The 13,797-nt window shown below is 41.2% G+C and overlaps 1 protein-coding gene across 6 annotated transcripts in view; it reads left to right on the forward strand.

The window, feature by feature from the left end:
• Nucleotides 1-13,797, forward strand: part of FYB2 (FYN binding protein 2) — a 438,738-nt gene that overhangs the window by 160,469 nt on the left and 264,472 nt on the right. For all 6 annotated transcript variants that reach the window (XM_085602511.1, XM_085602512.1, XM_085602507.1 and 3 more), the window contains exon 4: nucleotides 1,854-1,884. In XM_085602511.1, the coding sequence (XP_085458637.1) occupies nucleotides 1,854-1,884 (31 nt within the window). The remainder of the gene's footprint in view (nucleotides 1-1,853; nucleotides 1,885-13,797) is intronic.

Raw genomic sequence — 13,797 nt, forward strand, 5'->3', positions numbered from 1 at the left:
CAAACAGGCATGCATGCCTCCCTTTATCTATCTTTCATGCAGTGGTGATGCCTTGGGGTTGGGGGTGAGGGGTCTGAGCTGTGTCTAACCTTCCTTTACTGTTGGATTTACCCATGACTTTGGGTGGGAAACCTACCACTCTACACCTGGAGGAGACCTGCCGCTCCTAACATATTTCTGCATTCAAACCCAAAGAAAACCTCTCCTCCTAATTCACTTTTGCACTCAGTCTCTAAAGGAGAAATCGGTCACAGTAAATCCATGTCTCTGCCTGTGAGATTACCATGGCAAGGGTAAGGGTTACAAATACAGACACCAGCGACCTCTATCGGACTTTCGTACTCCGAAGGGCCTTCCGTTCTGCAGACTCGTGTACCTGGAGGGAAATGCCCCTCCCTTGAAAGAAAACATGCACACTTTTCCACCCCCAGTCTGGAAACCTGGCACGACTTTGATCTCTCACAGGCGATCTCACAATGCAGTCTGTCCATCACTCCTTAGATAGCCTTTTACTCCTCACCCCTGCCCTACGCCTGCAGTCTTTCACAAAGAACCACTAGGGTTACACTTGTGCCACTTACCAATGATGCCAAGTCAGGCTCGCGCACAATGTTGACTACATGCCCGCCCGCATTTCTCCATGAGAACGGTCAACACTCAAACTTTAAATAAAATTCATAAGCACAATCGTTCTTTGAGAGTGATGTTTATTCAGCTTAATGCCATGGCAACTCCTGGAGTTCCAGCAAGATGTTTGACACATGTCCTTGTCCAGCAATGACAATGTGCCCAACAGTTCAGTTCTCCGACAAACCATTATACGTTTAACCACTCCTTCCTGGTACATTGATAACCTAGTTAAAACGGTGTACTTTTCCCACCGCTGATGCAACATTGCGAAGCTCTGGCACAAGCCAGAATGAGAACATCACATCTCACTTCCCAGACTTGCCATGCCACCCGGAGCTGTGCTCTTAAAAACGGCCTTTATTATTGGTCAATGACGCTTGGGCATGCATTAGTGCTATAGCAATGAGCTCATGTGACTCGAACAAGATGGAGTTGGTTTAGTTTGTGTTTGTGGCCCAAGTACCCACATTTGGAGAATAAGGAAGGATGCAATTTCAATTGTAAATAGGAAACCGTGTTCCCACAGTCCAGTATTTGAAGGGTGCATAAAAACACATTCTTCTAGTAAGAGAAATTACCTTGAGTCTTTGGAAGCATCCACTATTACCCCTTTCAATTCCCGATGTCACTGGTAGGAAAAGGTATTCGGTACTTAACAGTCAAGTTCCCACAGATTTAGTTGCGGGAGAAGCGCTGGTTCCAGCACTGTGTGCCCGGCAGTAAATAAGATTGTTGGAGTTCAGAGTTTGGGAAAAAGGAGTTATTTTTCACACAAGATTGTATGAATAATAAAATGTGCATACCATGAAGTTCTGGGCATTGCAAGCTTGTATCACTGCACTCAGTAAAACACATGGGTGTAATAGTGATGCATGTCTCTAAATTAAAAAAATGGCGGTGTTCTAGCTAGTGATCATAAATGGTGTGAAAGGCGTCTTTATCAAATCTAAAGCTGGTCAAACGTTTTTACCAGATTATTTAATGTAGTAGATTTGTATAAAATTATAGCATTTATCATTTTATCCTTGAGGTTTCTTCACTGTGAAGAATATTACCTGATTTTAAGTAAGTGAAATTCCCTGAGTATGAACACAAGTCACACTTTTACCACTTTGAATTGCTCATGACCCATACAGTAGTCCCTCATAACGTTCAAGGTTTATGCATTTTCTTAATTGCGGTTTATAATTTGGTTTTAAATCCTTCTCTTCTCATTTTTGTAGACCCCGATGACCGTTGCCCTTCTCCTGAATTGTAAGTATCAAACATATTTGCTCCATCTATTCCAATACTTTCCTATGCTCTGCAGCAGCTTTTCTTTATTTTTTTATTTTATTATTTAAATGCGCATGCCTAATTTTTTTTCTCACAAGTCCAGTACAGTGCTGGCTTTTGCAGGGGTTGTCCTACTCACAGACTTCTCTGATGTCAATGACATCTCTTGAACCTTTGGTTCACAGCCTTACACTTCCTGCCTCTTTATCTCAATCTAAAAAAGTATTTTACTTCCCTGGGTTTTCCGTTTGTTACAGTTTTCCTATCGTTCTCATCCACTTGTTTCTCCTTTATGCCTTTCTCTTCCTGAGTCTAAATGAAAGTCTGATGGAAATACGTCCTGGTCCCAAAACATATGTGCCAGTGCTCACCAAACACTGGCAGGAATTAGGCAGCCTCTGAGATGTAGAGGATACCAATGTTGAATGTGGATCAGTTGGGTTAAATGGATTGGGATTCAAAAAGTAGCACATTGAAATTTACATAAAGAGAAATTAGGTCTTGCAAACCCGCTCAGTACGTTCCTGGTTGTGATAGGAGGAACTTTGACAGAGATTCAGGTTATGTGCTGAATCTACCTGCCACCATAGCGCCTGACAGTTTCTTAAACATTCAAGCAGATTATGGGGGTACAATATTTGGGCATGATGGTAAATCTATCAACCGAAAAAAGTGCTCCACATTTTTGTGGAGATAGTGAGAAACCCCCCCCCAAAAAAATATTGAAAGCTAATCAGAATAGAGTTAGTAAAAGTTCTCTTATGTCTCACAGGCGATTCAAGATGAGATTTTTCCGGAACATTTTAATTCATGCTTGTATCTCAGTTTGGTTAGGCTGATTGTCGTAAATAAAAGAAGTCCAGATGTAGCCAGGTAGTGGGTTCCAAGAAGGTAGTTAATTAATCCAATTACAGAAGATGTAGTTGGTACGTAAGATGGTAAATAGCCCCACCAGGAGCAGCCTCCCTGCTGCTCAACCTGCATTCACCAACTGACACTCGATCATAACCCAGGCATCCAAGCATTCCATGACATTACCACACATTCCAACACTCATCCTAGCCTAGCAGTAGGGAAGAAATGCACAAGAGAAAGGAGAGGCGATAATCAAGTTACAACACTGATCAAGAGCAAGGGTAAAGAAAAATATAGGAAGGTACGGAAGAAGTTAATCACACAGAAGAGAATAGCAAAGCGGGTCCACTCACCCTTTCATGGTTCTGTGGTAGAAAAAATGAGTACAATTGATTGACAATAAACATTTCAACTTCAAGATAGCCTTCATGGTGAATGTGTGAGCTACAACAAAGATGGCCAGGTGGGCCTTTTAAGACAAATAAACATTTCCTTTGTGTTTTATGCAGTACTTTATTCAGAGTACAAAATTGAATAAGATGGTTTGTGAGGTTTACTGGCATTTATTAAATTAAGGGAAAAGGAAAGGGATCAATCAGAAATAGGATTTTGGCACATGAAGATTAACTAATGCGATTGTTAATTTTGTGAAGCCATACATCTATAGACCTAAACAATGAAGATTGTTTTATTAGTGCTTTGAAGTGTGAAAATGTTTTGCTATTGAAACAATAGCTGCCTTCAGCCCCACTCTAGTCAGGTTTTTGATTGCTATTTATTGAAAAAAGATATTCTAGACCCTATGTTAAAGAAGCCAAACTCCCTCCAGGCATTTTCATCTGAGGATATTAGTCAACGAAAATAGCTTCCTTCCATTTTTAAGGCCTTTATTAATCTATTTCCTCAATTATGTGTAATGCAAAGTACTATTCTGTAAGTCTTATGCATGGGAAAATGTGCGCCTCGAGGCCCATAGTCTGAGCAGAGTAAACCCAATAAAATCAATATTAAACACCAGTTTCATAATATACTTGAGATATTCCGAATAAAAGAAGCAACTTTTATTTTCTTAATAAGAATTGTGTATATATAGTGTAACATACGTATTACACAATTTTATTTACTCTGTATTAAAAGGGACAGTGCTGATAAAATGGTTTTCCTGTGCTTCCATTAAAGGCAAAACCAATATTTGTTGGTGGGTAGTGTTTTAGTTGGATGTGCTGAATGTGAATCTACTCTTTTTTTTTTTTAGACACTCCTGTACATCGCTGTTGGGACAGAAAAGTCCACTGCTGGGAATACCCGTGTGCCCTATCCTAAGTGCCCAACCGTGCTGTTTTTTTGGATCCCTAATGTTAATATTTTATCATAGCGAACACGGACCATGCGTGTGCAGCATGACATAGGCCTGTCTCATGGATTGTTGTCTTGTTGGCCTAGAAGGGGCACCCAAAGCGCTACCGCCTTCATTAGGAGTTAAGCAGCACAAGCACGGGTGTGGCAGCATACCGTCTTGTGATCAGTAGTGGAGGAAAGGATCTTTTTACCCTGTCACTGGTGTGAGGCCTACTGGCTCACTCCCCCTATTAAAATGTTGAGCTGTTGCGTACTTAACTCTCCCTTAGACTACACCTGGTAGATGTGGAAGGGTGTGCATGCTGGAACCTGTGCTGAATACATGTGTGCTTGCATTAAGTGCACAACACAAGGGGTGAAGGGCCGAGATGTGCAAACATGAAGAAATCGGTATTCCAAATGTTCGAAACTCATTGTTTCATTTAAGAATGTCTTGTGGGTCACAAATCGACCTACCTCATGAATGCTAATAAGGTAGGTCGCAGTTTGCAAACCATTAGGAATCGCAACCATCACTAGGATGGTGGCCTGCTGAGGTCAGCAAACCACCATGTCTGTGATTGCTTTTTGAATAAGCATTCTTTTTTTAAATTTTAATCCAACTCTTTTTCCTTAAAGGGAAGAGGGTATGTTCAAAAAGCAAAAAAATGAAACCTTAAAGTTTCATTTTTTTAACGGTAAGCAGTGGTCTATTATTTGCATTCCCAAAGGGGAAGGCCCTTGTGAATGGGTTACTCCAGTGTTACACTGTTGGTAAAGTATTACTGTTTATTTTTATTTATTAAAAACTTAAATAGAGTGCACTGTCACCGTACTGGTATCCTGAAGCTTAAAGGTTTACCAGGACTTACAAAGAAAATCACTGCAGCTAAGAAGTGCTAGAATGTGAGAGGGGATTAATTGTGGAATAGCGAAGTTTTCAAGGCTTTTCTGAAGTGCAAAAGATCAGACCGGGATCTAAGGAAGTCGGGTAGCCGATTCCAAAGCTGGACTGCTCTGGCCATAAAAACCTGCCCATCTTGTCCTGTCTTCCTGAGCTTAGAAATAGAGACAACATTGGCTGTTGTGGAGTGGAGGCATCTCCCTGGTGAGTATCTCTTTATTCTGTTTTGAAGGGTCACTGGGCCATGAGTCTGGAGTTCTTTAAAAACAATACATAGTGATTTCAAAAATACTCTGTCAGTGGTACCATTGAAATTCCTTCAATGCATTTGAAGCTGACTATCTCCTGGGTATGTTCAATGCCAATTTGGTAGCGGAGACTTGGACTCTATGTAGTCTACTTAACAAGTGCTTCGGCAAGAGGGCATTGCAATAATCTAACCTGCTCAAGATAACCCTGCCTACAATTAAAGTTTGGTAGTGGAAGGCAACCAAGGAAGGACCTTCCGGAGGCACATGAATAGCAAGACGCATGTGCCAGCATCTTTGTTCACATGGCGTTCCATGGACAGCATGCTGTTAAAAGGGACCCCCAAGTTGCGGACTGAATCGGATTGTGTCTGCTCTTGATCAGTTGGCATTGGCAAGGACTTCAACAGACGTACAACAGGGACTTTATTTTCTGACCAGCTCAAAAGCTCGGTTTTGTCCCCATTAAATTTGAGGGAGTTAAGGTTCAGCTGGCTGATGATGTAATTAATGCAATTATAAAAGGTGTTGACAGCAGCCTGTGTTCGCATTACCAGATTAGTTGAGTGTCATCAGCATGGTTGACTAATATTACAGGTTTTGATGAGAGTAACTATTGAAAAAATTGGGCTAATTCCGGTCCTTGCCAAACTTCATGTTTCATAATCTTGAAGTCAGAGCGATATGGTGGAAGTGCAACTTGAGACACCGTTACCGCAAAAAGGAGGGCATCCACTTAAATAGGGTGCCACATACTCTGATTTGAGGCAAGTTGATCCAAGAGCATATTGTTGTTAACTGTATCAAATGTGGCTGAAAGCTCTTATAAGATCAGGACCTCTCACTGGCCAACATCTACCAGCATCCTAAGTTCGTCCATGGCCATGGCCAGGAGCAGGACAGATGGAGCCCCGTGTCCAGGTCTGATACTGAACTGTTGCTCCTCTAGGAGGATGTAGTCTTCAACATATTTGAGTGTTTTTTTTACTAACAAAATGCCCCAATACTTTAACTGGGTAGGGCAGGAGAGACATTGGCCTATAGTTACTAAGGACCAATGATACCAGGGAGGATGTTTTCAAAATAAGAGTAACTGTGGCCTTTTTCATTCAAGCGACTGATTGCATATTTGCAGTAGCAGCTGGAATAGTTAATCTCCTATGTCTTTCCAACCCCTACGAGGTAGAGGGTCAAGTGGTCATCCTGATGAAGTAGACATGGAAATAGTACAAAAGCAGTTCTCCACTAGGGGTTTAAAGTGTTCAAACTTGTTCCGATGGCTGTTGGGTGAGTTTCCCCACATAGATGTTTCAATCTCGGTAAGACTAGACATCTCTATAGCCACAATGCCTTCAGAGCAGGTGGCAGCTAAAATGAGATCCCTCAGCTGGTGAGAGTCCCTAATATCCTCCAAAATCCTGCTGATCTTTTCCTCAAAAAACTCGAGGAGGAAATGAGTGCCTGAGGGTATAAAATCCTGGTTCATGCACTCAGGATTTTAGATTTCTCGCATAATGTTGAAAACCAATTTGACATTATTTGGAGCAGCAAAAATGTAATTTGCATAGTAGGTTTTCCCCTGCCAGTCTCCATCTTGTATTCATTTAAAGAGTTCATTATGACCTTTTTTGTCCTCCTCTTTATAGGAGCTGTGCCACCTTCTCTCAAACACAGGAATACCTCCAAAATGTGCAATAATACCCCTTGTCTTGTGAAATTTTGCCTCTAGATAAGTATGCTTTCATAATGTATACTGATGGTTAAGCCCAGCCCGTGGTTGGTACAAAGAACAAATACTTGGCAGCATGTGCTGCAGTGAGAGGTGTCATGAAAGATGGTGTATTTTGGGCACAAAAAACATTTAGAGGAACTTTAGGTGACTGTACCGCTCAGCTGGCCGAATTAAAAGCTTTGGTTCTGGCTCTGCAGAGTACGGATTCAGATTTCCCCACACTTCTAGTGTGTATTTCCTATTACTGCATCCAGGCCTTTAATGATAATTAACCTTATTGGTGCATGAATGGGTTCACTGATTCCAGAGGAAAGGCCATCAAGCATAAATTGCTTTGTGGAAAGGTGGCAACATTAAAGGATGCATTGCCATGACCTCTTGTAATTCACACATTGAGTCATCAGCTTGTTGGTGTGTACACTGCAGTGAATTAATTAGCACCGGAAACTGCCAAGGTGGCTGTAGCTGTGATTACTTGTTCACTTACGAGGATAGATGAAAACATGATGGCTGAGGCCACTGCTTTGGCTTGGCCAACAGCCTCTACCACGGATCACATTTAACTACTATGAAAAGACTACAATGAATTCAGAGCTTGGTTGCCAGACTACTCTTACAGGTAAAGCCACAAGACCAAATCTCCCCTGCCTTGAAAGCCCTGCATTAATTACCGTTTTCCAAGAGATCCATGTTCAAGCTGCTTTGTATCACCCACAAAGCGATATATGGAACGGGACCACTCTTCATGTGGAATAAAATCACCAAACGCATGCAACAAAAAACCTCCACTCTAGAGTGGCACCTCACCTCAAAAGGAAAAGAAAAACATGGCTGGCCTTCTCTGTTCAAGCAGCCAAACTGTGGAACTCCTAACCCCCAACATAAGATCCACAGATAACCCCCTTATCTTCAAAAAACTGCTTATGAATTGGCTCTTCCCCACCTAACCGACCACATGCAAACAGAAATATACAGCATATACCTCTGTATATAAGCATTTATTAGCACTATAGATATGTACCTATATATGTTTATAGCTTTGTATAAACATATATAACAATTTTTTTAAAAGAAATAGATATTCATTAGTTCTGCTTAACAAATGTACATATTATGGATAGTTCCATTATTCTGTTTTTAACATGCATATGTGGCTGCATAAATAAGTACATCTTTTATTATAACCATTTATCTAGAATTGCTTCATTATTTATTTACAAAAATAAAATTAAAGTACAACAACACTTGAAAGCACAAGTTTATTAAATGCATCTTTAATCTGCATATACTACCATCCTTATACATATATATACCTTCCGTGTGTGTGTGTGTGTGTGTGTGTGTATATATATATATATATATATATATATATATATATATATATTTATTACTTTTCTTGTAATTCAGCATATCCAATGCACTACCCTATTTCTCACCCTATACGGCTATCAATATATCCTCTACCTCAACTCTCTGGCTCATCTCAAATCTCATTCTACTACTCTTTCCAATGCACTACCCTATACCTCTATCAATATATCCTCTACTTCCACGATCTTTCATTTCAAACACCATACCACTACTATGATCTCCAAAAGAACCCTTTATAGACTCTTCCCTACTCTATCCCTCCTGGCATCATCTCACACCTCTTTTAATATTCAGATCTCCCAAACAAGCCTTTCTAAACCCTTCCTTCTGACCCTCCCCCTTCCTCCTCCCTTTTACTCATCCCAAGTCTCCTCCAACTGCTATGACCTCCAAAAAAAAAAATCTAAATCCTTCCCTCTTCTATCCCTCCACTATCCTTTTCAATCCAAATAACAGACTAACCTGTCCACCACTCAAATTAATTTCAAATTTCACTACACTAATTCACCACTAATCCTTTCTGAGTTCCTGAGTAGGGTGCTACTCATTGAAAGAGCGCTTCAACTCATCATCAGAGGTAGCAAGCACTATATAAATGCAAATCTTTTTCCTCTTGTATCCCTCCACTATCCTTCTCAATCCAAATATTTGACTAACATACCCACCACTCAAATTACTTTCATATTTTACTATACTAATTCACCACTAATGCTTCATGGGTTCTGGAGTAGTGTGCTACTCTCCGAAAAAGCGATTCAACGCCTTGTCAGTGGTAGTAAGCACTAGATAAATGCAGTTACAATGCAATCTTACAACAAAGCTCTCTGGGCACTCCTCTGGCTCGCTTGTAGGAATTTGGCAGAAACCCTAAGAAGTGAAAGACATCCCTGGAAACTTGTCTGGTTCATTTCACCTGTAAACCCCATGTTTAAGCCAGCGATAGATCCAAGATGTAATTTTGTAAGTAATATAGCTGGAAATGCCTAGGTCTGGGCCATGCCATTAAATTCAGATGCTAGTCCTCTTCTGGATAACTTTATGGTCTTTCATACAAAATTCAAATATTTGATGGTCAAGATTTGAAGTTTTTGGCAGAAGAGGGGATTTTAGAAATAAACTGAGGACTTGCATATGTGTATAAACAATTTCTAGGCTAGAAAGACTGATAGGCCAGACTACACCCTCATTACGTTATTCCACAAAGTCCAAAAAGATGAGTTAAGAAAGTCACTGGAGTAGCTAGACCAGCAGCCATTTAATATCTCATTCACCTAACTTTCCAGATGGATAGTGCTCTACAGGAAAGACAAATGCGACATTGAAAACTGTCTCGGTCGAGACCCCGTCAAAGGCCTGTATTTAAGATGGCTGTTAAGATCTTTGATCCTGAAAATGAGCCCATGCAAGTGGTTTTTGCTAAAGGTCATTTAACTGAGGATGAAGGGATATGACATCTGAAATTAGGGAAATGCTCATTCTGTGGTCAGAAAGACCATCTCCTGAACATCCTACAAGCACTCTCCCTTGTGCAGGGAAGAGTGATGAGTGTTAATCAGAAACCCTTGCTTTATTCTCTAAATTACTCTGGGTTTATCGTCCTGCACAGGGAGCCTAAGATTCAGTCACATCATCACTTAGTTCCTGTTATTATTATTATTATCATCATCATTATTATTATTATTATTACTATTGTTACTTCTTTTATTAGTTTTATAGAACATGCGATTACCTGAAGGTGACCTGGCACTAGGTCAAGGTGTCTAACTTTGCTTTTTGGCGAAGCATGAGTCTTTAACAATTTGCAAATCATTTTACTAATTTGTTTCTGAACTTAAAATGATGGGCAGATTGTTCCAAGCCTGTGCTGTAATCACCGAAAAGGCATTTCCTCCTGATCTTACTCTACGGTTATTGGGTACAGTGAGCAGGAAGAGGAGGAATGAAGGAGCCTGAAAGGAGTTTGCTTTCTGAACATAATGTAAATAGAAGTAGTGCAACTTGGGCTGTTGGATAGAAAGACTTGTGACACATAGAGAGAGCCTTAAACCAACATCGCTTTTGAACTGATAGCAAGTGCAATTGCTTAAGATGGACATATTGCTGATCAATCTGGTCGCCGCATTTTGAATTAGTTGCAATCTTTGCATAAGATAGGCAAGTAGACCAACATACTATTCATTACAGTTATCCAGTATGCTAAGAATCAATACGTAAAATAACAACTGCCTAAAATATTGGAGTATTTTCTTTATCTCCTGTGGAACACAAGTGTTGAAAGCATATCTGGATGTAATTCTAGCAGATGGTCTGCTTGTTCCAGCTAAGTCAACTTCTGAGCCTTTAAATTTTTTGTGCATTGAATACAGGGGTCTAAATTTGATAACCATTAAAAGATCGCTTTCCTTGGCCCCCTTTACTGACATTCTGGAGGCTATCAAAGGGGCTCAAATGCTTTACGCAATTGCATCTTGGAGGGGCATCATTTGATCTGGATTCGATCAGATGATGAGTGGAAGACCGCATTTATAACACCCTTTGGCATTACAAGTTACAGGTGATGCCATTCGGTCCCTGTAACACCACTGCTGTTTTACAGCACTTCAGGAACACCTTTTTTAAAATGAGATCCTCCAGGTTATGTTCCTCTGGTCAATAAGAGTGAGGCTAATATGAATGTTGTGGTGTCCTGCTGGGCACATTCTAGTGTTTATACCAGCCATTACCAGAGGGCTAGCTTTTACAACCACCCCAACACCCATCCAATACCGGCATCACTGGTCGGGTGACAATGCCAATAAAAAGGCCTGAGAGTACTTGCTCGTGGCCAGTTGCTAGTACCATACTAATGGTGTTCTTGTCACTTATTTACTTAGAATGTGGGTCTAAGGCCCACAACATAATTTTGGCATGAGCGGGTCTGACCCGCATGTAGGTGTGCAGCAGCTCTGAAGTTCAGTGTGGGGGAAAGGGTAGCATTTGCCTAAAGCACCCCTGCTGTCACCGAGAGACCCTGCGTGTGCCGGAGTGAGAGTCAGCAATGCCACCAAGACCTCGCCCTCCCCCCCTCCCTGCTGAAGTTCAGATGCCGTGAGGGAGGTTGTCTGTACTTGCTTCCTAACAGAGCAAATGGGAACTGTGGCCACTTAGGTTGTATCCAAGACTCTGCAAATACCCACTCAGCAAAGAGCCCTAGGAAGCCCAAAGCCGCTACAGACAAGCAAAGCACAGCCAAGGTAATAACGCCAAGTGTCTAAGAAGGATATGGATGCTCGCCCTATGCCCTAGAGGAAGAAGGGATACATCAGCATAACTCACTGAACCACAGTCTGCAGATCTGTGAGGAGCAGACGTACAGGGAGCCAGCCAACCGCACCCATGAGAGACTGAGAAGCTTAAAAGTAAGGAGCATTCTGCCATCTACTTCACGCATGCCCAGTGTCCCCAGCACTTCTTCAGAGAAAAAAGGGGAGTAAAGACCTAGCACGGTCTGAATGCAGGAAAGAGTGTCTGCATCTCATAAATAGGAGTTTGACTTATTCTTGAAAATGTAGTAAAAGGGATCATTCCTATTTCAGCGGGAGAGAGTTCCACTTACAAGGGGCGATGCCAGAGAAGGCTCTATTGTAGGCTTTCTTTGTGGTTTTAGTAGTAAGGTGCTAGAGCTTCTAGTGGATCTTGAGCCACCCAAAAGTTCAAGCTTCTTAGCTACATAGCTTGAGGTAATGAAGTGAAGAGCTTTGCGAGTCATGCATGCAATTTTCAATTGAATTCTTGTTTCATAGGGCAGCCATTTGAGGGATTTTAGGTCAGGAGAAATGTGATTGTTCCTTTTTGATCCCATAATGAGTCTTGCAGCAGAATTAAGGGAGGCCCTTAATGGGACTGTTGTGGATCTGGGCAGACCGGAGAAGTTTGCACTTCTATACTCCAATCTGGGAATCATGAAGGCTTGCACGGCAGACTTGATGTCTTTTTGGAGGAGGAAGAGTTTTAGTTTTCTAAATATGTTCATTTGCAGGTTTGCTCCTTTAGTAGTGGCACTAATGTGGTTTCTGCATTTGAGGTTTTTGTCAAGAGTAATTCTTAGTGATCTTGCTGAATCAATCATTTGTAGTGTGCAGTTGAATGATGTTAGTTGCTTCATCCATTGTTTGGCAGTGTGCAACTGATTCGGTGGAGCGATTATTAGGATTTCAGTTTTTTTAGTATTCAGTTTTGACGTGGTTGTATGAAAGCCAATTTTGGGTATTTTGAAGAATAGGATGAAGGGATTGGATGTCTTCGGGGTAGGAGACTTTCAGATAAAGTTGGATATGATCAGCATACAAATGATTTAATAGGTTAAAGATGGCAGGTGAGAGGGAGGAGCCTTGTGGGATCGTAAGTGTGACAGGAGCAATCTAAGAGAGGGTCTGATTTACCTTGACTTTTTGTGTTCTATTTTGAAAAAAAGAGGTGAACCAGATTAGGACGGACCTTGAGATACCCATCCAAGTAGATAGCCATGCTTAACCGTAACAAATGCTAAGGAAAGGTCACAGAGTATTATAAGGCATGATTAATTCTGATCCAACATTTTTAAAGCATTGTCCATTCTGTGTGTCAGGGCCGATTCTGTGCTATGCCCAGAGCGGAAGCCAGATTGGAATCGGTTGAAAAGATGGAATTGCTCAATGTGGTTACAGAGTTGAATGTGAACACCTATTTCAAGAAGCTTCGCCAGAGTTAGAATGATGGGAATGGGGCAAAGGTTGTTGAAGTTGGTTGGATGGGCCATGGTTTTTTTAGTTTTTTTTTTAGGATAGAGTGACCTGTTCCGATTTTAGGCAGTCTGGAATTTTGCCCTGTAGAAGTGATGCATTTACAATCTGAGTCCAGAGTGAGAGTATGGACATTATGATCTTAAGGGGACGGGGAGATGTAGATTGATTATGTGGTTTGAGGGTTTCAAGTTTGTTAGAATTTTGAAGATTGCGCTTTGATACATTTCTTTCAAAGAGCTCCAAGAAGCAATTGTTTTTTAGGATGTGCTCTGGAAAGTATGTGGGCCCATATATCAGTGGTGGGGGGACTCTAGTGTGTAGTGAGCGAGGACAACACTCCCTTACTTTCTGAAAGTGAGTTTTCATGTTTGTCTTTTCAAGGAAGAAAGCAGCAAAGTCTTCACAGTTGGGTAGTGGGCTGGATCAACTCATGGAGCGGTTGGGTAGACCACTAGATTGACTCTTGACCAACTCCCCCAAAAAATGTTGGTTGATTTTTGCTTGTTCCAGTCAGTTTCTGAATGAATTTGCTTTGGCATTTCTAATGCCATTTATAGTAAGTATTGCTATGAGATCTTAGATGTTTGAGGTGTTCAAGAGATTGAGAGTATCTTCATGTTCGTCCAGCCAGTCTCCGGTTAAGACCTAATTATACCAAGGTTGCAAATCCTTGGTGGATAG

Source organism: Triturus cristatus, chromosome 4_2 (assembly GCF_964204655.1).
Source record: "Triturus cristatus chromosome 4_2, aTriCri1.1, whole genome shotgun sequence".
Classification (NCBI taxonomy): Eukaryota; Metazoa; Chordata; class Amphibia; order Caudata; family Salamandridae; genus Triturus; species Triturus cristatus.